Source organism: Dendrobates tinctorius, unplaced genomic scaffold (assembly GCF_039654945.1).
Source record: "Dendrobates tinctorius isolate UK_male_01 unplaced genomic scaffold, ASM3965494v1 ptg000126l, whole genome shotgun sequence".
NCBI lineage: Eukaryota > Metazoa > Chordata > Amphibia > Anura > Dendrobatidae > Dendrobates > Dendrobates tinctorius.
The window spans coordinates 14,692,775-14,718,949 of NW_027361794.1; the positions used below are offsets into that span (position 1 = coordinate 14,692,775).

General features: G+C 49.0%; 2 protein-coding genes across 3 annotated transcripts in view; one reads left to right on the plus strand and one right to left on the minus strand.

Annotated features, from left to right (window-relative positions):
* The window catches only part of LOC141047277 (uncharacterized), a 1,035,999-nt gene that overhangs the window by 297,606 nt on the left and 712,218 nt on the right, over positions 1 to 26,175 (minus strand). The gene's annotated exons all lie outside the window — the stretch shown is intronic.
* Positions 22,845 to 26,175, plus strand: part of LOC141047306 (uncharacterized) — a 39,634-nt gene continuing 36,303 nt past the window's right edge. For both annotated transcript variants that reach the window (XM_073542365.1, XM_073542366.1), the window contains exon 1: positions 22,845 to 25,282. In XM_073542365.1, the coding sequence (XP_073398466.1) occupies positions 25,118 to 25,282 (165 nt within the window). In that variant the 5' untranslated portion in view covers positions 22,845 to 25,117. The remainder of the gene's footprint in view (positions 25,283 to 26,175) is intronic.

The window sequence follows — 26,175 nt, forward strand, 5'->3', positions numbered from 1 at the left end:
GGTCTTTCAGCTTCGACCACTGCACGCCTGTCAACTCCATGTCTGCTCTCAAAGTGCCTGGCCGTGTATCCTCCCACAAATGCATTATGGCCTGCCTCTGCTCGCACAGCCGCTCCACCATGTGCAGGGTGGAGTTTCACCTTGTTGCAATGTCGATAATGAGGCGGTGGTTGGGAAGGTGGAGCAATCGCTGCAGCTTCTGCATACGAACGGAGTGTACAGGCGACCGGCGGATGTGCGCGCACAGTCTTCGCACCTTCTGGAGCAGGGCTGTTAACTCCGGATAATTTTTGAGGAAGCACTGCACCACCAGGTTCAAGGTGTGAGCCAAGCAAGGTATGTGGCTGAGTTTTGAAAGGGCTATGGCTGCCACAAAATTATGGCCATTATCACTAACTACCTTGCCTGCCTCAAGATGTACACTGCCCAGCCATGACTCAGTTTGTCGCTTCAAGTACTCGGCCAGCACCTCGGCGGTGTGTCTGTCGCCCAAACACATCATCTGCAACACAGCCTGCTGACGCTTTCCACTAGCTGCTCGATAGGGGGACACATCGTGTGCAACAGTGGCAGCTGCAGATGGAGTGCTCGTACGACTGCGCTCTGTGGACGAGCTGTCGCTTCTGGAGGAGGAGGAGGAGGAGGGTCGAGCGCCTACAGCCAACTGTTTCCTATACCGTGGGCTAGGCAGCACTGTCCCACCACCGCTGTCCCCTGTGGACCCTGCATCCACCACATTAACCCAGTGCGCAGTGATGGACACGTAACGGCCCTGGCCATGCCGACTGGACCATGCATCAGTTGTGAGGTGCACCTTTCCGCTCACTGACTGCTTGAGTGCATGGACAATGCGGTCTTTCACATGATGGTGGAGGGTTGGGATGGCTTTGCGAGAGAAGAAGTGGCGACTGGGTAGGTCATAGCGTGGTACTGCATAGGCCATGAGTTCGCGGAAAGCTGTGCTTTCCACCAACCGAAAGGGCATCATCTCAAACGAGATTAGTTTGGCAATGTGGGCGTTCAAACCCAGTGTACGCGGATGAGAGACTGAGTACTTTCTTGACCTACTCATAGTGTCTGGGAGGGTGAGCTGGACTTGAGAGCTGCATATGGTGGAAGTAGCGGTGGACAGGGCGGACTGAGAGAGGGTTGATGATGGTGATGGAGTTGGTGTTCTTTCTGATGGCCTAGAATCAGTCTTTCGTTGATATAACAGTGGGATTCCCTGACTGCTGTGGCCTTGCAACGACACCTCAACATTTGCTGCTGTGCTAACCGGTGGGCTTACAGTGGGGGAAACAATGTAGCGTTGCTGACTACCTTCGTTGTGATCAGTTGCACATGTGGCACTTGAGGTTTGGTGTTGTGTCCATGCTTGCAAGTGCATGCTGGTTAAATGTCTAAGCATGCAACTGGTATTCAAATTTTTCAGATTTTTCCCTCGGCTAAAGGTCTTTGCGCACTTCTTACAGATAACCTTGGCCTGATCATGACGATTTTGTTCAAAAAACTGCCACACTGCACTCTTCCTACTTTGGCAGACATTTTGCGGCCTAGCACGCTGTGATCTTTTGACCCTCTGGACAAGCTGTCCAGCAACTCTTTTGATGTTTGGAACCTGTCTTTGGAGTGCTCCGGGCCTGCCAGATAACAGCTGTTGCGATGTCGATGTCTGCTGTGGATGCTCCTCATCTGAGCTATTGGAAGCAGCACCCTCTTCCCCCAATGGATGCCAATCTGGGTCAACAACTGGGTCATCCATCACCTCCTCTTCTATGTCATGTGCACCTTTCTCTGTGTCACCGTGTATGATGGTATAGTGTGCGGGAAGGGGCACCTGAGTCTCATCAGGGTCAAAATCTGGCTCTGTACACTGCGAGGACAATGTAGTGCTCTGAGTGAATGTACCAGCAGAATCATCCATCAGCGGCTGTGCATCAGTGCACTCCATGTCAGATTCATCTTGGCCTGGGTAATTCACCATTTCACTTGATAATCCAGGCATGGTATGTGAAAACAGCTCCATGGAGTAATCAGTAGTATGGCCTGCGTCATCCTTCAATCTTGGTTGGGGTGAAGGACACAAGGAAAGGTGTGGTTCATGAACATGAGCCTCCAATGACGACTCAGTGCTTTTACTTTTTACAACTGAAGAAGAGGAGGCGATAGAGCTGGAGGCTGAGTCAGCAATGTAAGACAAAACTTTTTCCTGATGCTCTGCCTTTAAAAGCGGTTTGCCAACTCCTAGAAAACTAAGCGTTCGAGGCCTTATGTAGCCAGACGATGACGCAGGGTCAGTACCTCCTGCATTCGGTCCTATTTTGCTCTTGCCACTACCATCAGATCCACCACCAACACCATCATTACCAGCTGCCAACCCCCGCCCAATTCCACGGCCTCTTCCACCAGCCTTCCTCATTTTTGGTAGAAATGTAGACAAAATCCAACAAACTATATAGTAATGTAAAACAAGGTACAAGGTGTCTATAGGACAGGGGAGTTTTAGAATTTCTGCACACACTTGTGGACAGTGGACACTTGTGAATTGTGTGCGGCCCACTGATATCTGAGCGCTATGTGACACGCTCGATGGCACAGCTGCCTGTGACCAAAGTGACGAGAGGATAATGGAGATTTTGAATCTCTGCGTACACTCGTGGACAGTGGACACTTGTGGATTGTGTGCGGCCCACTGATATCTGAGCGCTATGTGACACGCTCGATGGCACAGCTGCCTGTGACCAAAGTGACGAGAGGATAATGGAGATTTTGAATCTCTGCGTACACTTTTGGACAGTGGACACTTGTGGATTGTGTGCGGCCCACTGATATCTGAGCGCTATGTGACACGCTCGATGGCACAGCTGCCTGTGACCAAAGTGACGAGAGGATAATGGAGATTTTGAATCTCTGCGTACACTTGTGGACAGTGGACACTTGTGGATTGTGTGCGGCCCACTGATATCTGAGCGCTATGTGACACGCTCGATGGCACAGCTGCCTGTGACCAAAGTGACGAGAGGATAATGGAGATTTTGAATCTCTGCGTACACTTTTGGACACTGGACACTTGTGGATTGTGTGCGGCCCACTGATATCTGAGCGCTATGTGACACGCTCGATGGCACAGCTGCCTGTGACCAAAGTGACAAGAGGATAATGGAGATTTTGAATCTCTGCGTACACTTTTGGACACTGGACACTTGTGGATTGTGTGCGGCCCACTGATATCTGAGCGCTATGTGACACGCTCGATGGCACAGCTGCCTGTGACCAAAGTGACGAGAGGATAATGGAGATTTTGAATCTCTGCGTACACTTGTGGACAGTGGACACTTGTGGATTGTGTGCGGCCCACTGATATCTGAGCGCTATGTGACACGCTCGATGGCACAGCTGCCTGTGACCAAAGTGACGAGAGGATAATGGAGATTTTGAATCTCTGCGTACACTTTTGGACACTGGACACTTGTGGATTGTGTGCGGCCCACTGATATCTGAGCGCTATGTGACACGCTCGATGGCACAGCTGCCTGTGACCAAAGTGACAAGAGGATAATGGAGATTTTGAATCTCTGCGTACACTTTTGGACACTGGACACTTGTGGATGGTGTGAGGCCCACTGATATCTGAGCGCTATGTGACACGCTCGATGGCACAGCTGCCTGTGACCAAAGTGACGAGAGGATAATGGAGATTTTGAATCTCTGCGTACACTTGTGGACAGTGGACACTTGTGGATTGTGTGCGGCCCACTGATATCTGAGCGCTATGTGACACGCTCGATGGCACAGCTGCCTGTGACCAAAGTGACGAGAGGATAAGGGAGATTGGATTGCTTTTAAAAAAGCAGTTTGCGGAGCAGTGGGTAAACAGCAATGCCAGCGTGTCAGGAAGCCTTAAAAGGCAGCCCAACAACCAACACCACTGATACACCACAATATAGCCTCCCCTTGCACTGCACACACAGTGACTTTTGTGTTGTGCAGGCCAAATCGCTAGCAGCAGAAGCAGTTTTTTTGTCTTCTTACCTGCCTAACGCTCTCCCTACAGAATCAGCAGCAACCTCTCCCTATACTAAGATCGGCAGAAGTAAGATGGTGGTCAGCGTGCACGCCCTTTTATACCCCCTGTGACGCCCACCAAAGCAAGCCAATCACTTGCATGCCCTTCTGAAAGATGGTGGTGACCTGTGCCTATGTCATCACGTTGCCCACAGTGTCCGTGGATCCTGATTGGCTGAAAAAGAGCGCAAAACAAACTTTTGAAACGCGACTTTGGCGCGTAAGTCGCCGACCTCGTGGCCGACCTCATCCTAGGGTCGGGTTTCATTTCATGAAACCCGACTTTGCCAAAAGTTGGCGACTTTTGAATTTTTTCGACCCGTTTCGCTCAACTCTAGTTCTCAGTACTTACTGTTGTATTTCCATGGGTGGGGGTCACTGTAGATGTTATCTTGTGAGAGGTGCTATAGCATAGAGATGGAATCAGGACTAGCGTCTTTGATGATCTATTCCACACCAGGAAGTGTTGAGCAGCTCTTGCTAATTTATAACAAACAGCTCCCACAATCCCTCTCTGTTGTCCATGTATTGGGGCCTATAAATTTAGAAACATTCTGTAGGGTGCACGCATTCAGCAAAGCATAGCATTAGCTAAGCATCAAGTAAAAGCAGTTATTCCATGTCAGTTAGTCAGGACTGGAGTCAGGTGACCCACACTTGGCTCTCCCCTTTAACCATTTGCTTTATTTCTATCCTCCTGTGTTCCTTTGCCATCCACATTCACCGCCCTATCCCCCCTCCATCACGACTCATAAACATCAGCCCCTCTAAACCTCCCTCTCCCATGTACAGCTCCTATGCACTTCTCACCTTCCTGAAAAACCTCAGCCCATCTTGCCCAAACACATCGCAGAATAAAATGTCTTACAATTCCAATAACTACTTGCTCTTTATCTTCCTACTCCTACTGATTTTGGGGGGACATCTCCCCAAACCCTGGTCCACTATCCCCCAACCCCTACCCTACCTCATATCAAAACCATACTAATCGTATTAATATTACTGCCACTCCCTCATCTCCTTCTTTTAATTGTGCCCTCTGGAATCCACGGTCGGTATGTAACAAGCTTCCTTTCCTGCACAATTACTTTCTGAACCACTCTCTGAATCTGTTGGCCCTCACTGAAACCTGAGTCCAGGATTCTGACACAGTCTCCCCTTCTGCCATTTCCCATGGTGGCTTACAAGTCTTCCATTCCCCGAGACCCACAAACAGACTTGGTGGTGGAGACTGCATACTCCTGTCCCCACAACGCACTTTCCAGGTCATCCCCCCAGTTCCATCACTCTCATTCCCTTTTGAGGTCCACACCATCAGGCTCTCTCATCCTCTCTCCCTTAGAGTAGCAGTCATATATCGGCCTCCAGGCTCACTCACCCACCTCCTTGACCATTTCTCAGCCTGGCTGCCACACTTCATGTCCTCAGAGCTACCAACCCTTATCCTGGGAGACTTCAACATCACCATTAACAACCCCACTTCCACATCTGCATCCCAGCTTCTATCAATAACCAATTCTCTAGGCCTATCACAGCTCTCAACCTCTGAGACACACAAGGACGGTACACCCTTGACCTGGTCTTTGTCTGGCTCTGTTCAATCCCCTACCTAAATAACTCACCGCTTCCCCTCTCTGACCACAACATTTTCTCCTTCATGCTCACAAATCCTCGCCCACCCCAGCACACTCCTACCTACCACACATTCAGAAATCTACAAGCCATTAACCCTCATACACGTTCAGACTCCCTACATTCATCACTGTCCCCAATCTCCTCTTTTTCCTGTCCTGATCTGGCTGGCTGTTCCTCACTACAATGACACTCTCAGAAGCACCCTTAACCAAGTGGCGCCCCTCACCCTCAGAACCTCCAAACACAAAGTAAAACAGCCCTGGCTCACATCGCAAACTCGACTTCTCCAGCAATGCTGTAGGAGTGCTGAACGCTTAAGGAGAAAAACCTTTTATCAGAAGACTTCATCCACTTCAAATTTATGTTAAGAAGCTATAACTCTGCCCTTCACCTCGCCAAACAGACCTACTTCACCACCCTTGTCACCTCACTATCCAACAACCCTGTTAGCGTGGCTGGTCTGGAGTTGGAATCTCCAGGAGTGGACCCTCTGGGCAGTGGCACCAAGGGGCCCCGGGCGAGCTGCCAGGTGGTACCGACCCTTATACAGGGACCGTTAGTAGCAGGCCCAGGGGTTCGAGTACCACAGTAGCCGGTACCGAGAGGGGCAGCTCACGATGGACTGGAGTAGGATTGTGGGACTGAAGTGTAGATGACAGAACAGAGCTGGAACACAGGGGACAGGAATGGAGTAAGACAGTAGACTGGAACGTGGAGGGATGGCTGGAGCAGGAAAACAGGAGACAGGATTAGAGGAGGACAGAAGGACTGGAGCAGGATGGAACTGGAACACCGGAGGCAGGACTGGAGTAGGATGGAAGGACTGGAGCAGGATGGAATAGGAACACTGGAGACAGTACTGGAGTAGGACGGCAGGAGTGGGGCAGGATGGAACAGGAACACTGGAGGCAGAACTGGAGTAGGACGGCAGGACTGGAGCAGGATGGAACAGGAACACCGGAGGCAGGACTGGAGTAGGAAGGCAGGACTGGAGCAGGATGGAACAGGAACACTGAAGGCAGGACTGGAGTAGGACGGCAGGACTGGAGCAGGATGGAATAGGAACACCGGAGGCAGGACTGGAGCACAGCAGGGAACTCGGATAACAGGACTGAGAGGCTGCTGCAGGGAGCAGACGAGAACGGGACTGCATGACTGCAGAGAGCACACGATGAAGCGAGGCCCAGTGTTCTAGGCAACACAACGATCAGGCGCCTCCCTCAGGGGGAAGCGGCCTGATATGCCCCTGCCTGGTCTGCCATTGGTTAGGGGGTGCTTCCGGGTCAGGGCATAGCCGGAGCACAAGAAGCAGAAGGGAGATGCGGCTGCGGCCTATGGCGCATGCGCATTGCATGCAAAGACGCCGTCGGCAGCGTGCCTTTCAGAGGTGACCGCTGTGGCTGTCGGGCGGTGAGGGGCTGCGGCGTGGGAGCGATGGCCGGGTGAGTATGCGTAGACGGTGTGACAAACCCCAAGAAACTTTTTGACACCTTTCACTTCCTCCTCGGGCCAAAAGCACAAGCCCCTATCACAAACATTTGTGGTGGTGACCTGACCTCCTACTTTATAAAGAAAATAGATAACATCTGTTAGGAAATCCACTCCCAACCACCAAGTGCTGTGACTCCCATCCCTCCCTGCATTTCCCCTGGCTCACTCTCCACATTTGATCCCATCACAGAAGAAGTCTCCATATTCCTCTCTTATTCTCGTCAGACTACATGCACTACCGACCCCATTCCCTCACATCTCCTCCAGTCTCTCTTTTCAGTCATCACAACACACCTAACTACAATCTTTAATCTCTCCCTCTCCTCAGGCATTTTCCCATCCTCCTTCAAACACTCTATTGTTACTCCAATATTAAAGAAACCCGCTCTTGACCCATCCTGCACAAACAACTACAGACCAGTCTCCAATCTCCCCTTCATCTCTAAACTCTTGGAGCGCCTAGTCTACTCCGGCCTTACCCATTACCTCTCCACTCACTCCCTCCTAGACCATTCACAGTCTGGCTTCCGCACCCGACATTCGACTGAAACTGCACTCATCACAGTTACCAATGACCTTCTGACAGCAAAATGTAACGGTGACCACTCTCTGCTCATTCTTCTCAATCTTTCTGCAGTTTTTGACACTGTTAACCCCCGTCTCCTACTCTCTTGGCTCCAGTCATTAGGCATTAAGGACACTGATCCCTCCTGGTTCTTTTCCTATCTTTCTGATCGCTCCTTCAGTGTTTTGTTCACTGGCTTCACATCATCTCCTCTTCCTCTTGCTGTTGGGGTTCTTCAGGGCTCAGTCCTTGGCCCCATTCTCTTCTCTCTCTAGATGGCCCCAATTGGACAGACCATCAGCAGATTTGGCTTTCAGTACCATCTTTATGCTGATGACACACAACTATACACGTCATCCCCTGACCTTACCTTTGCTGTCCTACAAAATGCAAGTGACTGTCTGTCTGCAGTCTCCAACATCAAGTCCGCTCTCTATCTGAAACTCAACCTCTACAACACTGGACTTCTTCTGCTCCCGCCGTCTACTAAGCTCCCTAAATCTGACATTTCCCTCTCCGTGGGTGGCATCATAATAATTCCCTTGCAGTAGGTGCGCTGTATGGGTATTATATTTGATACTAACAGGGGCGTAACTATCACAGTCGCAGCAGTCGCCACTGCGACCGGGCCAGGGGGAGCCAGGGGCCCGGCAGGTCAGACCATGATAGCTCCCAAGCGTCCCGATTCTCGCAGGACAGTCCCATTTTTTACCCCCCACATCCCGCCCGGGAGTCTATTCTTCCTGCACTGCACTGAGCCACCACGCCCCCCCATGCACCCCATCGCCGCCCTCCCAGATAGACCAACCGCAGCCCCCCACAGCCTGAAATCACCACTAGGTTGCTCTTTTCTGTGCGCACAGGACCTGGAATGAGGTCACAGGAGGGGAGGACTCAGGGGTAACATGATCAGGGGCCCCCCTGTCTGCAGGACTCTGCTGTGCTGGTTGTCATGGTGCTGGATGAGGTAAAGTTTATGTGTGGGGTCAGGAAGGGTTTACAGGGTTGATGTAGCAGAGCTGTATGTGTACAAGGTGTACGGAGCAGAGCGTGTGTGTACAAGGTGTACGGAGCAGAGTGCGTGTGTACAAGGTGTACGTAGCAGATCCGCATGTGTACAAGGTGTACGGAGCAGAGTCGCATGTGTATGAGGTGTACGGAGCAGAGCTGCGTGTGTACGAGGTGTACGGAGCAGAGCCACTTGTGTACGAGGTGTACAGAGCGGAGCCGTGTGTGTACGAGGTGTACGGAGCGGAGCCGTGCATGTACGAGGTGTACGGAGCAGAGCCGTGTGTGTACGAGGTGTGCGGAGAGGAGATAAGCGTGTATTTTGGCATGGGGGCCCCATTTGAAAGTTCGCAATGGGGCCCATAACTTTGTAGTTACACCACTGGACACCAATCTCTCCTTCACATCCCATATACAATCTCTTGCCCGCTCTGGCCACTTACACCTAAAGAAAATGTCTAGAATCCACCCTTTTCTCACCATGGAAACAACAAAAAACCCTCACTGTCTCCCTGATCCACTCCCACCTGGACTACTGCAAGGCCTAACTGACCGCTGCGCACTGCAAGCGACTTTCGACTAACCTCTGCATCAATCCGTACCTCCCACTCGCGTCTTCAAGACTTTTGCGTTGTGCCACTCCTCTAGAATGTTCTACCTCAAGAAATTAGAACTATCCACTAGAGTTGAGCGACTTTTGGTTTTTTAGGGTCGCGTTTCGTTTCGTGAAACCCGACTTTTCCAAAAGTCGGGTCGAGCAAGATCGTCCGATTATAGGGAAAAGTCGGGGTCGTCCCGAAACACGAAACCCAATGTAAGTCAATGGGGAATAAAAGTCGGCAGTGAGAGGAGGACAGGAAACACACCAACAGTTCCCATTTGAATGCCAAAAGCATCAATTCTTCTTACTTAAGCTTGTCAACCTTAATTAACTTCATAATACAAGTTACGCACTGAAAAATGGGGGTTATTTGGCTACAGACTGTGGGGGGGAGGGCTGGCTCCAGGTTTTCATGTGCCCTGGGCGAAAGAGCGCCCCTTTAACACATACCACAACTCATCATGCTCCGATACGGCAGAGAAATAGCGGTATAGTACAATGAAAAATACCTCACTTTTTACATCTCATGACGAGGCCCATCTATTTCTCCATACAGAATCATTGGTCCCATATAATGTTTGAAACAGTATATGATGAGCTCCACATAATGCTACAGTATATGTTGGTCCCCATGGATGAAGCTCTACTGTCTTATGGGCCCAAATAATGCTCCAAACATAATGGGCCCCATTTCTAATGCTCTAGTGTATAATGGGCCCTGTAAATGCTGCTCCAGTGTCTGATGTCCACCTTTGGAATGTTCCAGTGTATGGTGGGCCCCATCTATCATTCTCAGACGGTGTTAGGCCCAGTATGGATTGCACGTGATTGCACAAAGGTTAGAAAGGGTACCGTATCCCCAGATAACATGTATGGATAGCGTACACATTCAAAATATATGTCTCAGGAGGCAGGCTCAGACGGTGTTAGGCCCAGTATGGATTGCACGTGATTGCACAAAGGTTAGAAAGGGTACCGTATCCCCGGATAACATGTATGGATAGCGTACGCATTCAAAATATATGTCTCAGGAGGCAGGCTCAGACGGTGTTAGGCCCAGTATGGATTGCACGTGATTGCACAAAGGTTAGAAAGGGTACCGTATCCCCAGATAACATGTATGGATAGCGTACACATTCAAAATATATGTCTCAGGAGGCAGGCTCAGACGGTGTTAGGCCCAGTATGGATTGCACGTGATTGCACAAAGGTTAGAAAGGGTACCGTATCCCCGGATAACATGTATGGATAGCGTACACATTCAAAATATATGTCTCAGGAGGCAGGCTCAGACGGTGTTAGGCCCAGTATGGATTGCACGTGATTGCACAAAGGTTAGAAAGGGTACCGTATCCCCAGATAACATGTATGGATAGCGTACACATTCAAAATATATGTCTCAGGAGGCAGGCTCAGACGGTGTTAGGCCCAGTATGGATTGCACGTGATTGCACAAAGGTTAGAAAGGGTACCGTATCCCCAGATAACATGTATGGATAGCGTACACATTCAAAATATATGTCTATACATCAGGAGGCAGGCTCAGACGGTGTTAGGCCCAGTATGGATTGCACGTGATTGCACAAAGGTTAGAAAGGGTACCGTATCCCCGGATAACATGTATGGATAGCATACACATTCAAAATATATGTCTCAGGAGGCAGGCTCAGACGGTGTTAGGCCCAGTATGGATTGCACGTGATTGCACAAAGGTTAGAAAGGGTACCGTATCCCCAGATAACATGTATGGATAGCGTACACATTCAAAATATATGTCTATACATCAGGAGGCAGGCTCAAACGGTGTTAGGCCCAGTATGGATTGCACGTGATTGCACAAAGGTTAGAAAGGGTACCGTTTCCCCAGATAACATGTATGGATAGCATACACATTCAAAATATATGTCTCAGGAGGCAGGCTCAGACGGTGTTAGGCCCAGTATGGATTGCACGTGATTGCACAAAGGTTAGAAAGGGTACCGTATCCCCGGAAAACATGTATGGATAGCGTACACATTCAAAATATATGTCTCAGGAGGCAGGCTCAGACGGTGTTAGGCCCAGTATGGAATGCACGTGATTGCACAAAGGTTAGAAAGGGTACCGTATCCCCGGATAACATGTATGGATAGCGTACACATTCAAAATATATGTCTATACATCAGGAGGCAGGCTCAGACGGTGTCAGGCACAGTATGGATTTGACGGCCCAGATTACACAGCGGAGGAGCAGGGAGAGGTACAGATTGCAAATGCTGGGGCCCTGCCCAAGCAAGGGGGGCCCACTCGTGGGCGTCGGTACTGGCACTGGGCCCCTCATAGTACAGCGGTGTGTCTGACGGCGGGTGTGCACCACCACCGTCAGAGACACTTGATTGCACTATGAGGGACCCTGTGCCAGTGCCTGCGCCCAAGAGTCGGCCTACCCACCTGTCCAGGGCAACGGCACTCGCATGGTGTCGTGCGCTAGGTGGTGACCCCGGCCATGGGGGGGGGAGGCAGCACAGTTAGGGAGTTTTGAGTTTTAGAAAGTGGCATATGTTGATGTTGGACATTCAGCTGATGCAAAAGGCAAAATAGGTGAAGTACCAGGAAGAGGTGGACCAAAGCAAGCCATTTTTCTGTCACCCTATGTGTCATCAGGGGAAGGTGGGACAAAATCCTTGGAAACCCATGCGTGGTTCATTTTAATGAAGGTTAGATCATCCACATTTTGGGTTGACAGACGGGTCCTTTTTTCTGTCAGGATTGATCTAGCTGCACTGAAGACTCTTTCCGATAGCACACTTGCAGCTGGGCAAGCGAGCTCCTGTAAGGCATATTGGGCCAATTCAGGCCAGGTGTCCAGTTTAGCGGCCCAATAGTCAAAGGGGAATGACCTGTGTGGGAGAACATCGATATGGGAGGAAAAGTAGTTTGTAACCATAGTTGACAACTGCTGTCTCCTGTCACTTTCCATCGATGCAGTATTACCAGTTGTGTGAGCGGTATTTGAAAAATCAGTCCACAACATTGTCTTGAAACCCCTGTCTCCAACGCCACTTCTGCTGTGTGCACCACGAACACCTCTGCCAAGCTGCCCCCGGCCCGTACGGCTCGTGTGAGAACCATCACCGCTGCTGTGTGCTGGGAATGCCTCAAGCAACCGATTTACCAGAGTTGCTTGTTTATTAGCCAATATTAGGTCAAGGTTCTCCTGTGGCATGATGTTTTGTAATTTGCCTTTATAGCGTGGATCCAGGATGCTGGCCAACCAGTAGTCGTCATCGTTCATCATTTTGGCAATGCGGGGGTCCCTTTTTAGGATCCGCAAGGCATAATCTGACATGTGGGCCAATGTTCCCGGTGTCAATGATGCACTGCGAGTGCTGGGTGGAGGAGCACTTTCTGGCAAATCCACATCCCTCCAGTCACGCACAAACCCTGTACCAGACCTTGCCACGCCAACATTTTCACTTGCCCCACGAGATGCATCCTCCTCCCCTAAGTAATCATCCCCATCATCATCCTCCTCCTCCTCTTCTTCCTCCACCTCGTCCAGGAGAGGTCCCTGAGCAGACAATGGCTGAATGTCATCAAGGATTCCCTCCTCCTCTTCCTCCTCATCAACATTGGCTGCAGACGCCTGCTCCTTAAGGTGCGTCAAAGTTTGCATGAGCAGACGCATAAGTGGGATGCTCATGCTTAGGATTGCGTCGTCTGCGCTTACCAGCCGTGTGCATTCCTCAAAACACTGAAGGACTTTACAAAGGTCTTTCAGCTTCGACCACTGCACACCTGTCAACTCCATGTCTGCTCTCAAAGTGCCTGGCCGTGTATCCTCCCACAAATGCATTATGGCCTGCCTCTGCTCGCACAGCCGCTCCACCATGTGCAGGGTAGAGTTCCACCTTGTTGCAATGTCGATAATGAGGCGGTGGTTGGGAAGGTGGAGCAATCGCTGCAGCTTCTGCATACGAACGGAGTGTACAGGCGACCGGCGGATGTGCGCGCACAGTCTTCGCACCTTCTGGAGCAGGGCTGTTAACTCCGGATAATTTTTGAGGAAGCACTGCACCACCAGGTTCAAGGTGTGAGCCAAGCAAGGTATGTGGCTGAGTTTTGAAAGGGCTATGGCTGCCACAAAATTACGGCCGTTATCACTAACTACCTTGCCTGCCTCAAGATGTACACTGCCCAGCCATGACTCAGTTTGTCGCTTCAAGTACTCGGCCAGCACCTCGGCGGTGTGTCTGTCGCCCAAACACATCATCTGCAACACAACCTGCTGACGCTTTCCACTAGCTGCTCGATAGGGGGACACATCGTGTGCAACAGTGGCAGCTGCAGATGGAGTGCTCGTACGACTGCGCTCTGTGGACGAGCTTTCGCTTCTGGAGGAGGAGGAGGGTCGAACGCCTACAGCCAACTGTTTCCTATACCGTGGGCTAGGCAGCACTGTCCCACCACCGCTGTCCCCTGTGGACCCTGCATCCACCACATTAACCCAGTGCGCAGTGATGGACACGTAACGGCCCTGGCCATGCCGACTGGACCATGCATCAGTTGTGAGGTGCACCTTTCCGCTCACTGACTGCTTGAGTGCATGGACAATGCGGTCTTTCACATGATGGTGGAGGGCTGGGATGGCTTTGCGAGAGAAGAAGTGGCGACTGGGTAGGTCATAGCGTGGTACTGCATAGGCCATGAGTTCGCGGAAAGCTGTGCTTTCCACCAACCGAAAGGGCATCATCTCAAACGAGATTAGTTTGGCAATGTGGGCGTTCAAACCCAGTGTACGCGGATGAGAGACTGAGTACTTTCTTGACCTACTCATAGTGTCTGGGAAGGTGAGCTGGACTTGAGAGCTGCATATGGTGGAAGTAGCGGTGGACAGGGCGGACTGAGAGAGGGTTGATGATGGTGATGGAGTTGGTGTTCTTTCTGATGGCCTAGAATCAGTCTTTCGTTGATATAACAGTGGGATTCCTTGACTGCTGTGGTCTTGCAACGACACCTCAACATTTGCTGCTGTGCTAACCGGTGGGCTTACAGTGGGGGAAACAATGTAGCGTTGCTGACTACCTTCGTTGTGATCAGTTGCACATGTGGCACTTGAGGTTTGGTGTTGTGTCCATGCTTGCAAGTGCATGCTGTTTAAATGTCTAAGCATGCAACTGGTATTCAAATTTTTCGAATTTTTCCCTCGGCTAAAGGTCTTTGCGCACTTCTTACAGATAACCTTGGCCTGATCATGAGGATTTTGTTCAAAAAAGTGCCACACTGCACTCTTCCTACTTTGGCAGACATTTTGCGGCCTAGCACGCTGTGATCTTTTGACCCTCTGGACAAGCTGTCCAGCAACTCTTTTGATGTTTGGAACCTGTCTTTGGAGTGCTCCGGGCCTGCCAGATAACAGCTGTTGCGATGTCGATGTCTGCTGTGGATGCTCCTCATCTGAGCTATTGGAAGCAGCACCCTCTTCCCCCAATGGATGCCAATCTGGGTCAACAACTGGGTCATCCATCACCTCCTCTTCTATGTCATGTGCACCTTCCTCTGTGTCACCGTGTATGGTGGTATAGTGTGCGGGAAGGGGCACCTGAGTCTCATCAGGGTCAGAATCTGGCTCTGTACACTGCGAGGACAATGTAGTGCTCTGAGTGAATGTACCAGCAGAATCATCCATCAGCGGCTGTGCATCAGTGCACTCCATGTCAGATTCATCTTGGCCTGGGTAATTCACCATTTCACTTGATAATCCAGGCATGGTATGTGAAAACAGCTCCATGGAGTAATCAGTAGTATGGCCTGCGTCATCCTTCAATCTTGGTTGGGGTGAAGGACACAAGGAAAGGTGTGGTTCATGAACATGAGCCTCCAATGATGACTCAGTGCTTTTACTTTTTACAACTGAAGAAGAGGAGGCGATAGAGCTGGAGGCTGAGTCAGCAATGTAAGACAAAACTTTTTCCTGATGCTCTGGCTTTAAAAGCGGTTTGCCAACTCCTAGAAAACTAAGCGTTCGAGGCCTTATGTAGCCAGACGATGACGCAGGGTCAGCACCTCCTGCATTCGGTCCTATTTTGCTCTTGCCACTACCATCAGATCCACCACCAACACCATCATTACCAGCTGCCAACCCCCGCCCAATTCCACGGCCTCTTCCACCAGCCTTCCTCATTTTTGGTAGAAATGTAGACAAAATCCAACAAACTATATAGTAATGTAAAACAAGGTACAAGGTGTCTATAGGACAGGGGAGATTTTGAATTTCTGCAGACACTTGTGGACACTGGACACTTTTGGATTGTGTGAGGCCCACTGATATCTGAGCGCTATGTGACAGGCTCGATGGCACAGCTGTGACCAAAGTGACTAGAGGATAAGGGAGATTTTGAATCTCTGCACACACTTTTGGACACTGGACACTTTTGGATTGTGTGAGGCCCACTGATATCTGAGCGCTATGTGACAGGCTCGATGGCACAGCTGTGACCAAAGTGACTAGAGGATAAGGGAGATTTTGAATCTCTGCACACACTTTTGGACACTGGACACTTTTGGATTGTGTGAGGCCCAATGAATATCTGAGCGCTATGTGACAGGCTCGATGGCACAGCTGTGACAAAAGTGACTAGAGGATAACGGAGATTTTGAATCTCTGCACAAACTTTTGGACACTGGATGGACACTTTTGGATTGTGTGAGGCCCACTGATATCTGAGCGCTATGTGACAGGCTCGATGGCACAGCTGTGACCAAAGTGACTAGAGGATAAGGGAGATTTTGAATCTCTGCACACACTTTTGGACACTGGATGGACACTTTTGGATTGTGTGAGGCCCACTGATATCTGAGCGCTATGTGACAGGCTCGATGGCACAGCTGTGACCAAAGTGACTAGAGGATAAGGGAGATTTTGAATCTCTGCACACACTTTTGGACACTGGACACTTTTGGATTGTGTGAGGCCCAATGAATATCTGAGCGCTATGTGACAGGCTCGATGGCACAGCTGTGACAAAAGTGACTAGAGGATAAGGGAGATTTTGAATCTCTGCGCACACTTTTGGACACTGGATGGACACTTTTGGATTGTGTGAGGCCCACTGATATCTGAGCGCTATGTGACAGGCTTGATGGCACAGCTGTAACCAAAGTGACTAGAGGATAAGGGAGATTTTGAATCTCTGCACACACTTTTGGACACTGGATGGACACTTTTGGATTGTGTGAGGCCCACTGATATCTGAGCGCTATGTGACAGGCTCGATGGCACAGCTGTGACCAAAGTGACTAGAGGATAAGGGAGATTTTGAATCTCTGCACACACTTTTGGACACTGGATGGACACTTTTGGATTGTGTGAGGCCCACTGATATCTGAGCGCTATGTGACAGGCTCAATGGCACAGCTGTGACCAAAGTGACTAGAGGATAAGGGAGATTTTGAATCTCTGCACACACTTTTGGACACTGGACACTTTTGGATTGTGTGAGGCCCAATGAATATCTGAGCGCTATGTGACAGGCTCGATGGCACAGCTGTGACAAAAGTGACTAGAGGATAAGGGAGATTGGATTGCTTTTAAAAAAGCAGTTTGCGGAGCAGTGGGTAAACAGCAATGCAGGAATGTCAGGAAGCCTTAGAAGGCAGCCCAACAACCAACACCATTGATACACCACTATATAGCCTCCCCTTGCACTGCACACACAGTGACTGGTGTGTTGTGCAGGCCAAATTGCTAGCAGCAGAAGCAGTTTTTTTGTCTTCTCAGCAGGACAAAAAAAAAAAATTGGGATTGCTTTTAAAAAAGCAGTTTGCGGAGCAGTGGGTAAACAGCAATGCAGGAATGTCAGGAAGCCTTAGAAGGCAGCCCAACAACCAACACCACTGATACACCACTATATAGCCTCCCCTTGCACTGCACACACAGTGACTGGTGTGTTGTGCAGGCCAAATCGCTAGCAGCAGAAGCAGGTTTTTTGTCTTCTTCCCTGCCTAACGCTCTCCCTACAGAATCAGCAGCAACCTCTCCCTATACTAAGATCGGCAGAAGTAAGATGGCGGTCGGCGTGCACGCCCTTTTATACCCCCTGTGACGCCCACCAAAGCAAGCCAATCACTTGCATGCCCTTCTGAAAGATGGTGGTGACCCGTGCCTATGTCATCACGTTGCCCACAGTGTCCGTGGATCCTGATTGGCTGAAAAAGAGCGCAAAACAAACTTTTGAAACGCGACTTTGGCGCGTAAGTCGCCGACCTCGTGGCCGACCTCATCCTAGGGTCGGGTTTCGTTTCATGAAACCCGACTTTGCCAAAAGTCGGCGACTTTTGAATTTTTTCGACTCGTTTCGCTCAACTCTACTATCCACAATTTGCCTAGTTTTAGACACTCCCTCAAAACGCATTTGTTCAGAGCGGCCTATCACTTTCACTAATCAAAGTCATTTTATGTGTAAGTGTGCATGTGTAGCCATTCACTATCTCCATCCATCCCTCAAGATGGCTGGACCATCATTGTAAATACACCTCTGTACTTTGTATCTCCCCCACCTCATTGTAGATTGTAAGCTCTCCCGAGCAGGGTCATCTTATTTTGCTATAATAATTGTATTGTTAGCATTGTTACTTATGACTTATGTTTTGAAACTGTTAAACTGTAAAGCGCTGCGGAATATGTTGGTGCTATATAAATAAAGATTACTATTATTATGGGAGCGTTACGCTGCCTCTGACCCGGCCTAATAGATCTTCGTGCATTGAAAGCCCAGACACCATTATTAGGCATGTAATTATCGTAGTAACTAGGCCGCCCAATACTATCGCATAGCTCCCAAGCGTCCCGGATATGACGGGACAGTCCCGGTTTTGACTGCCTGTCCTGCTGTCCCAAGCGCGACTCTTTTTTTCCCACACTGCACTGAGCCGCCACGCCCCCCATGCACCGACCCTGTTCTCACCCTCCCAGAGACCCCCCACAGCGCCCCCCACAGCCTGCGATGACTTGCTAGGCTGTTGCTTCTGTGCGCACAGGACCTGTGATGAGGTCACAGGAGGGGAGGAGTCAGGAGTCACATGATCAGGGGCCTCAGTGTATGCTGGACTCTGCTGTGCTGGTTGCCATGATGCTCGTGAGGGGAAGTTTATGTGTGGGATGAGCGGAGCCACGTGTGTATGGAGCACAGCCATGTGTGTTTACGAGGTATACGGAGCGGAGCCTTGTGTGTATGAGGTGTACGGAGCAGAGCCTCGTGTGTGTACGAGGTATACGGAGCGCAGCCACATGTGTATGAGGTGTACGGAGCGGAGCCGTGTGTGTGTATGAGGTGTAAGGAGCAGAGCTGCGTGTGTACGAGGTGTATAGAACGGAGTAGTGTGTGTACAAGGTGTGCGGAGCCACGTGTGTATGGAGTGGAATCATGTGTGTGTGCGAGGTATACGGAGCTGAGCCATGCATGTACAAGGTGTACGGAGCAAAGCCGTGCGTGTACGAGGTGTACGGAGCTGAACTGTGCGTGTAATAGGTGTACGGAGCTGAGCCATGTGTATACGAGGTGTACGGAGCTGAGCCGTGCATGTACGAGGTGTATGGAGCTGAGCCGTGTCTGTACGAGGTGTATGGAGCAGAGCCGTGCATGTATGAGGTTTATGGAGCTGAGCCGTGCGTGTACGAGGTGTACGGATCGGAGCCGTGCGTGTACGAGGTGTACGGAGCAGAGCCGCGTGTGTACGAGGTTTACGGTGTGGAGCCATGTGTTTACTGAGTGGAGCCATGTGTGTGCGAGGTGTACGAAGCGGAGCCGTGTGTGTACGAGGTGTATAGAGCGGAGTAGTGTGTGTACAAGGTGTGCGGAGCCACGTGTGTATGGAGCGGAATCATGTGTGTGTGCGAGGGATACGGAGCTGAGCCATGCATGTACAAGGTGTACGGAGCAAAGCCGTGCGTGTACGAGGTGTACGGAGCTGAACTGTGCGTGTAATAGGTGTACGGAGCTGAGCCGTGTGTATACGAGGTGTACGGAGCTGAGCCGTGCATGTACGAGGTGTATGGAGCTGAGCCGTGTCTGTACGAGGTGTATGGAGCAGAGCCGTGCATGTATGAGGTTTATGGAGCTGAGCCGTGCGTGTACGAGGTGTACGGATTGGAGCCGTGCGTGTACGAGGTGTACGGAGCAGAGCCGCGTGTGTACGAGGTTTACGGTGTGGAGCCATGTGTTTACTGAGTGGAGCCGTGTGTGTGCGAGGTGTACGAAGCGGAGCCGTGTGTGTACGAGGCATGCAAAGCAGAACCGTGTGTGTATGAGGTGTGCGGAGCCATGCGTGTACAAGGTGTATGGTGGGCAGCATTCATACCTCCCAACCCGATTTTGAGAGAGAGTCTGTCCTGGCTGGGAGCTTACTTTTCCTGCGGACACAGGAGTACACGGCAGAGCCCCGAGGAGCACTTTAAAATTCGCACGTGACGTTCCACCGGAAGTGACGTGCTAGAAGCTGACAGGAAATTAGGTAATTTCAGGAGGAGATTGTGATGGAACCATGGAGGGACTTCAGGGAATGCATCAGTTCCATCACTGTGTCCTCCGTCGACAGCGCGGATAGCGGGATCGCTTTGGAATCGGGGATGCCGGCCATGTGAGCGGATCATGATATGTCCTGCACCGGGAGGCTCAGGTGGGCATTACAATGGGAGTCAGGCTTCTATAGTATCTTTATATAATCTTTCTCTCTCTCTTTGTTTCTTTCTCTCTCTGTTCTTTCTTTCTTTCTCTCGCTCTCTAATATTACTTTTTTTCTCTCTGTTCTTTCTTTTCTCTCTTTTTCTCTCTTCTTTCTTTCCCCTCTTCCTTTCTCTCTCTGTTCTTTCTTTCGCTCTGTTCTTTCTTTCTTTCCCTCCCTTCTTTCTTTCTTTCCCCTTTCTTTCTCTCTCTGTTCTTTCTTTCAATCTCTCTGTTCTTTCTTTCTCTCTGTTCTTTCTTTCTTTCTCTCTCTTCTTTCTTTCCCATCTTTCTTTCTCTCTCTGTTCTTTCTTTCCCCTCTTTCTTTCTCTCTCTGTTCTTTCTTTCCCCTTTTTCTTTCTTCCTCTCTCTGTTCTTTATTTCTTTCCCCTTTTTGTCTCTCTCCCACTCTGTTCTTTCTTTCCCTCTTCGTTTTTCTCTTTATTACTCTCTGTTCTTTTTTTCTGTCCACTCTTTCTTTCTCTCTCTGTTCTTTCTTTCCCCTCTTCTTTCTTTCCCATCTTTCTTTCTCTCTCTGTTCTTTCTTTCCCCTCTTTCTTTCTCTCTCTGTTCTTTCTTTTGCATCTTTCTTTCTTTCTCTCTGTTCTCTTTCTTTCCCCTCTTTCTTTCTCTCTCTCTGTTCTTTCTTTCCCATCTTTCTTCCCCTCTATCTCTCTTTTCTTTCTTTCTTTCTTTCTTTCTTTCTTTCTCTCTGTTCTTTTTCTTTCCTTTCTTTCTTTCTCTCTGTTCTTTTTCTTTCCCCTCTTTCTTTCTCTCTCTGTTCTTTCTTTCCCCTTTTTCTTTCTTCCTCTCTCTGTTCTTTATTTCTTTCCCCTTTCTGTCTCTCTCCCACTCTGTTCTTTCTTTCCCTCTTCGTTTTTCTCTTTATCACTCTCTGTTCTTTTTTTCTGTCCACTCTTTCTTTCTCTCCCTGTTCTTTCTTTCCCCTCTTCTTTCTTTCCCATCTTTCTTTCTCTCTCTGTTCTTTCTTTCCCCTCTTTCTTTCTCTCTCTGTTCTTTCTCTCTCTCTCTGTTCTTTCTTTCACATCTTTCTTTCTTTCTCTCTGTTCTCTTTCTTTCCCCTCTTTCTTTCTCTCTCTCTGTTCTTTCTTTCCCATCTTTCTTCCCCTCTATCTCTCTTTTCTTTCTTTCTTTCTTTCTTTCTTCCTTTCTTTCTCTCTGTTCTTTTTCTTTCCCCTCTTTCTTTCTCTTTCTTTCTGTCTGTCCTTTTTCTTTCCCCTCTTTCTTTCTTTCTTTTTTTCTTTCTCTCTGTTCTTTCTTTCTCTCTCTCTATCTCTCTGTTCTTTCTTTCTTTCTCGCTTTCTTTCTTTCTCTGTTCTTTCTTTCCCCTCTTTCTCTTTCTTTCTTTCTGTCTGTCTGTTCTTTTTCTTTCCCCTCTTTCTTTCTTTCTTTCTTTCTCTCTGTTCTTTCTCTCTATCTCTCTGTTCTTTCTCTTTTTCTTTCTTTCTTTCTCTCTTTCTTTCTTTCTTTCTCTCTGTTCTTTCTTTCCCCTCTTTCTTTCTCTTTCTCTCCTGTTCTTTCTTTCCCCTCTCTCTTTGTCTCTCTCTGTTCTTTCTTTCCACTCTTTCTTTGTCTCTCCCTCTCTGTTCTTTCTTTTTCTCCCTCTTTTTTTTTCGCTGTTCTTTCTTTCTCGGTTTCTTTCTTTCTCTCTGTTCTCTCTTTCTTTCCCCACATTCTTTCTCTCTCTCTGTTCTTTCTTTCTTCCCCTCTTTCTTTCTCTTTCTCTCCTGTTCTTGCTTTCCCCTCTCTCTGTTTCTCTCTGTTCTTTCTTTCCACTCTTTCTTTGTCTCTCCCTCTCTGTTCTTTCTTTTTTTCCCTCTTTTTTTCTCGCTGTTCTTTCTTTCTCTGTTTCTTTCTTTCTTTCTTTCTTTCTCTCTGTTCTCTCTTTCTTTCCCCACTTTCTTTCCCTCTCTCTGTTCTTTCTCTCTTCCCCTCTTTCTCTCTCTGTTCTTTCTTTCTCTCCTTTCTTTCTTTCTCTCTTTCTCTCTGTTCTTTCTTTCCCCTCTTTCTTTCTCTGGGTGTGGTTGGGGCATGGACTTGGGTGTGACTTGTTGTGAAATGGGTGTGGTCGGGAGTGTGGCCCAAAATTTGCCGCGGCGCGCTGCACGCACCACGTCCTTTGTCCCTCTTTACCTTCTTAAAAAGTTGGGAGGTATGCTATCGAGTACTTGGGGGCAGAGGGCATTCAGCTGGCATCTGTCACACCTTCTTAAGGGGGTTTTACACATAGCGATATCGCTATAACGTCACCGATTTTGTGTGATACTTACCTCCGACCGGCTCCCCCGCTGTCCATCGCTGATCGCACGAGAATGTCCAGCTCCATTTCTCGTCGTCTGCTTCCTGCTGGGCTTTCTGCTGGCGCCGACGAGCGACGCGTGGAGGCGGGCGGGAGGATGTCAGGATCACTGTGTGTGAAAGGTGAGTATCGTGCGCTGCGTCGCTGCTGCATCGCTGTGAGGTCTGCCTGTGTGACAGCTCACTAGCGATCATTTAGCGATGCACCAGCGATCCTGACCGTGTCGGATCTCTGGTCGGATCGCTGGTGCATCGCTAAATGTAAAGGGGCCTTTAGACACCATGTTTGCTTTTGACAGCAGCAAGTGGTGAAGCTGCCGGGGTTTTTGTTGCAGCCGCTCCTGTGCTGTCCCTGTGGTGTATATCTATATTCTGGGGCCCAAAAGAGTTAATTTGTAAAGAAAAAAATGTTTCCTTGTTAAAAAATAGTACATTTTGTCTTCTGCTTTTTTATGTTTTGTTTTTTTTTGGCAAGAATTGTTGGTGCCAATTTTCATTTGAAACATTTTAATATCTGTTTTTTTCTGGTGCTTTTCCTGTAATACAGAAAAGCCTAAGGCCAGAAGTAAACCCCGTAAAACACTGTACATGGAGACTTTGGGATCAGATCATTTCTGTCCATAATACTGGCGTCGTGCTACTGGCAGCCCATTGCAGCAGCAGCTACTCAGTTTGTTTGTTTGCTTCTGTTGGACTTTCTTTTGGACTTTCTTTCGGACCCTAGGAACTTTGATGGACCCCTAACTTTAACCTTGGATTGATGGATGTTTTACACCCTGGATGTTTTACACTCTGTTGATCGCACTGTGGATATTTTACACCCTGCGGATCGCACTGTTCCTGCATGACAGACCATTGAGGGAAGGTGCCCTTGCACACGCAGCTCTGGATCGGCACCCAGATCTGCCACTACTACGTACATCACCCACACAGGTACATGCAACTCCTAAATGGATACATGTGATGCGCAGTTATTAGAACCATTGGACCTGAATCTAATACAGCCTCTGTCAGCTATAGTTCCACAATACACACAGCTTCTACCTTGTTGGTTACGGAAGCAGCCATCTGTGTACAGGTACAGAGGTGCACACTGGACACAGTCAGTCACGGTGTGGACTGGAGCGAAGGACAGGGTGACTGATCTGCTGGCAGTCCCTAAACCCATCACTAAACGTGTTGTGCATTCAAGAGATCGACTTCTGGAGCTGAGCAGATTGAAGCTTTCTCCAGCTGTGGCCATACCACAGGTTCCTCGTGAAGTGTGGAGACCTTTCAGAGGCTGCAGAGCAGGAAAAAAGGTGAAGTCCAGGAGAAGAAGGTTTAAACCAGCAGTACCATCAATCATCATGGGCAATGTGCGCTCGCTGGGGAATAAGACAGACGAACTGCTAGCTTTGTGTAAAACCCAGGCGGGGTTCAAGGAATGCAGTCTTATGTGCTTTACAGAAACCTGGTTACATGGGGACGTTCCTGATTCAAGTGTCTCGATTCCAGGGTTTCAAATGGTTCAGGCTGATAGAGACAAAGCCAAATGTGGTAAGAAGGGTGGGGGGTTAAATACTATATATTAATAACAGATGGTGTAATCAGCGGCACATAACTGTTAAGGAAAGTCACTGCTGTCAAAACATTGAACTCGTAGCAGTTGGCCTCAGGCCTTACTATCTACCTAGAGAATTCTCCATTTGCATTGCAATAGTAATGTATATACCTCCATCTGCTAGCCAAGAGGCAGCTAGGGAAGTATTGCTGGGGTCTTGGCTCACCTTCAGACAAAGCACCCAAACTCGTTAATATTAATCTCTGGGGATTTTAACAGAGTCATGATCTCAAAGGCTCTTACAAAGTTCTATCTATTTGTTAATTGTGCAACAAGGGACAGCAGTATATCGGATCTCCTCTATGCAAATGTTAAAGACGCCTATTCATCATCTGCCTTACCCCCCTGGGGAAATCCGGCCACAATCTCATACTATTGTCTCCATCTTACCTACCTGTTGTTAGCAAACAACCAGAGACAATAAAACTAATCAGGAAGTGGTCTCCGGCAGTGGAGGAAGCTCTGCAAGACTGCTTTGACCTCACAGACTGGGAGGTGATATGCGACAGAGGGGAGCATGATGATGTAAATGATATTGTCGGAAGGGTAACTGATTACATAACTTTTTGTACTGATACTGTAGTGCCAGTTAAAAAAATTCGATGTTATGCAAATAACAAGCCTTGCATTACAAAATAATTTAAATACTTACTAAATGAGAAAAAAATGACTTTTAAAATGAAGGATACTAAGAAACTGAAATTGATACAAAGGGACTCTGTCATGATCCAGGACGGGGTTTCGCTTTGGCCCGTCCTGGTCTGATTGGGGGTTAATTGCTCCGCCTCTCCCTGGCAGAGGGCGGCTATTTAATGCTCACTGGACCTAGGTCCGGTGTCAGTTATACTCCTGCCCTCGGCTGAGTTAGTTGACCTTGTGCGTACGTGTGCCTTGTGCCTGATATCTTGCTTGCTTGTTTGGTTTTGATTCGGTTCTGTCTCTGTTACGAGTTCTGCCTGTCCCTCTTGTACTGCGCTACCTCTCGTGTATGACTCTCTGCTTGTGACCCGACTTCTCTCTGCTCGTCCCCTTGGTACCGCATCGCCTTCTTGTGTATGACCTTTGGCTTTGTCTGACCTCCCATCTGTTTTCCCCTCCTGTACCTCGCTGTCCGTACTGTGATCGCGGAGATGGGAACCATCGACCTCAAGGAAAATGAAAGGAGATCTCTGCACGTGGGAAAAGACTGTTTTCACTGTGGCGATTCTAGACATTGGAGAAAGGTGTGCCCCTCCCATCCACTAACTAAGCGATTGAGACCGGGTGATTGTCGTGGAGGTCACCCAGGCTCTCAGGTACCTTTTTCTGTCTTCTCTAAAACGTTGTTGCAGGTGGAACTTTGTTGTGGGAGTGTCTCCACATCCACTTCTGTCTTCGTGGATTGCGGATCAACATTTAACTTGATTGACTCTGTTTTGGTATCCAGGTGTAAGTTAGGGACAGTTAGGTTGGAGACTCCTATTCACATTGTGGTCATTGACAAAACACCACTGGTAAAAAATGACATTATGTTTCGTACTGAAGAGTTTCTCCTTAAAGTGAGTTCCTTGCACCAGGAACGTATTTCATGTTTTGTGATGGACAACCTGCCAGCGGGACTGGTGTTGGCATTCCCCTGGTTACAATTGCATAATCCTGTAATTAATTGGGAATGTCGGGACATTGTTAAATGGGTTCCCTATTGTTCTGAGAAATGTCTTGATACTGTGTCTGTGTCGTCCGTGGGTCTGGAAGGTATTCCGGAGTGCCTGATAGACTATACGGACGTTTTCTCCGAAAAAGAGGCTGAGGTTTTACCACCACACCGCCCATTTGAGTGTGCCATTAACCTGGTTCCAGGTGCTAAATTGCCCAAGGCCCGCTTGTATAACCTTTCGGGTCCAGAACGGGCTGCGATGAAGGAGTATATTTCCGAGAGCCTCCATAAGGGACACATTCGTCCTTCTGTTTCTCCTGTAGCGGCGGGGTTCTTTTTTGTAAAGAAAAAAGGCCGTGGTTAACGCCCATGCCTCGATTTTCGTGAGTTAAATAAGATAACTGTGAGGAATACTTATCCCCTTCCACTTATTCCTGATTTATACAACCAATTGTCCGGAGCTAAGTGGTGTTCAAAATTAGATCTACGGGGAGCGTATAACCTTATCCGAGTCTGAGACGGAGATGAATGGAAAACCAATTTTCTCACTAC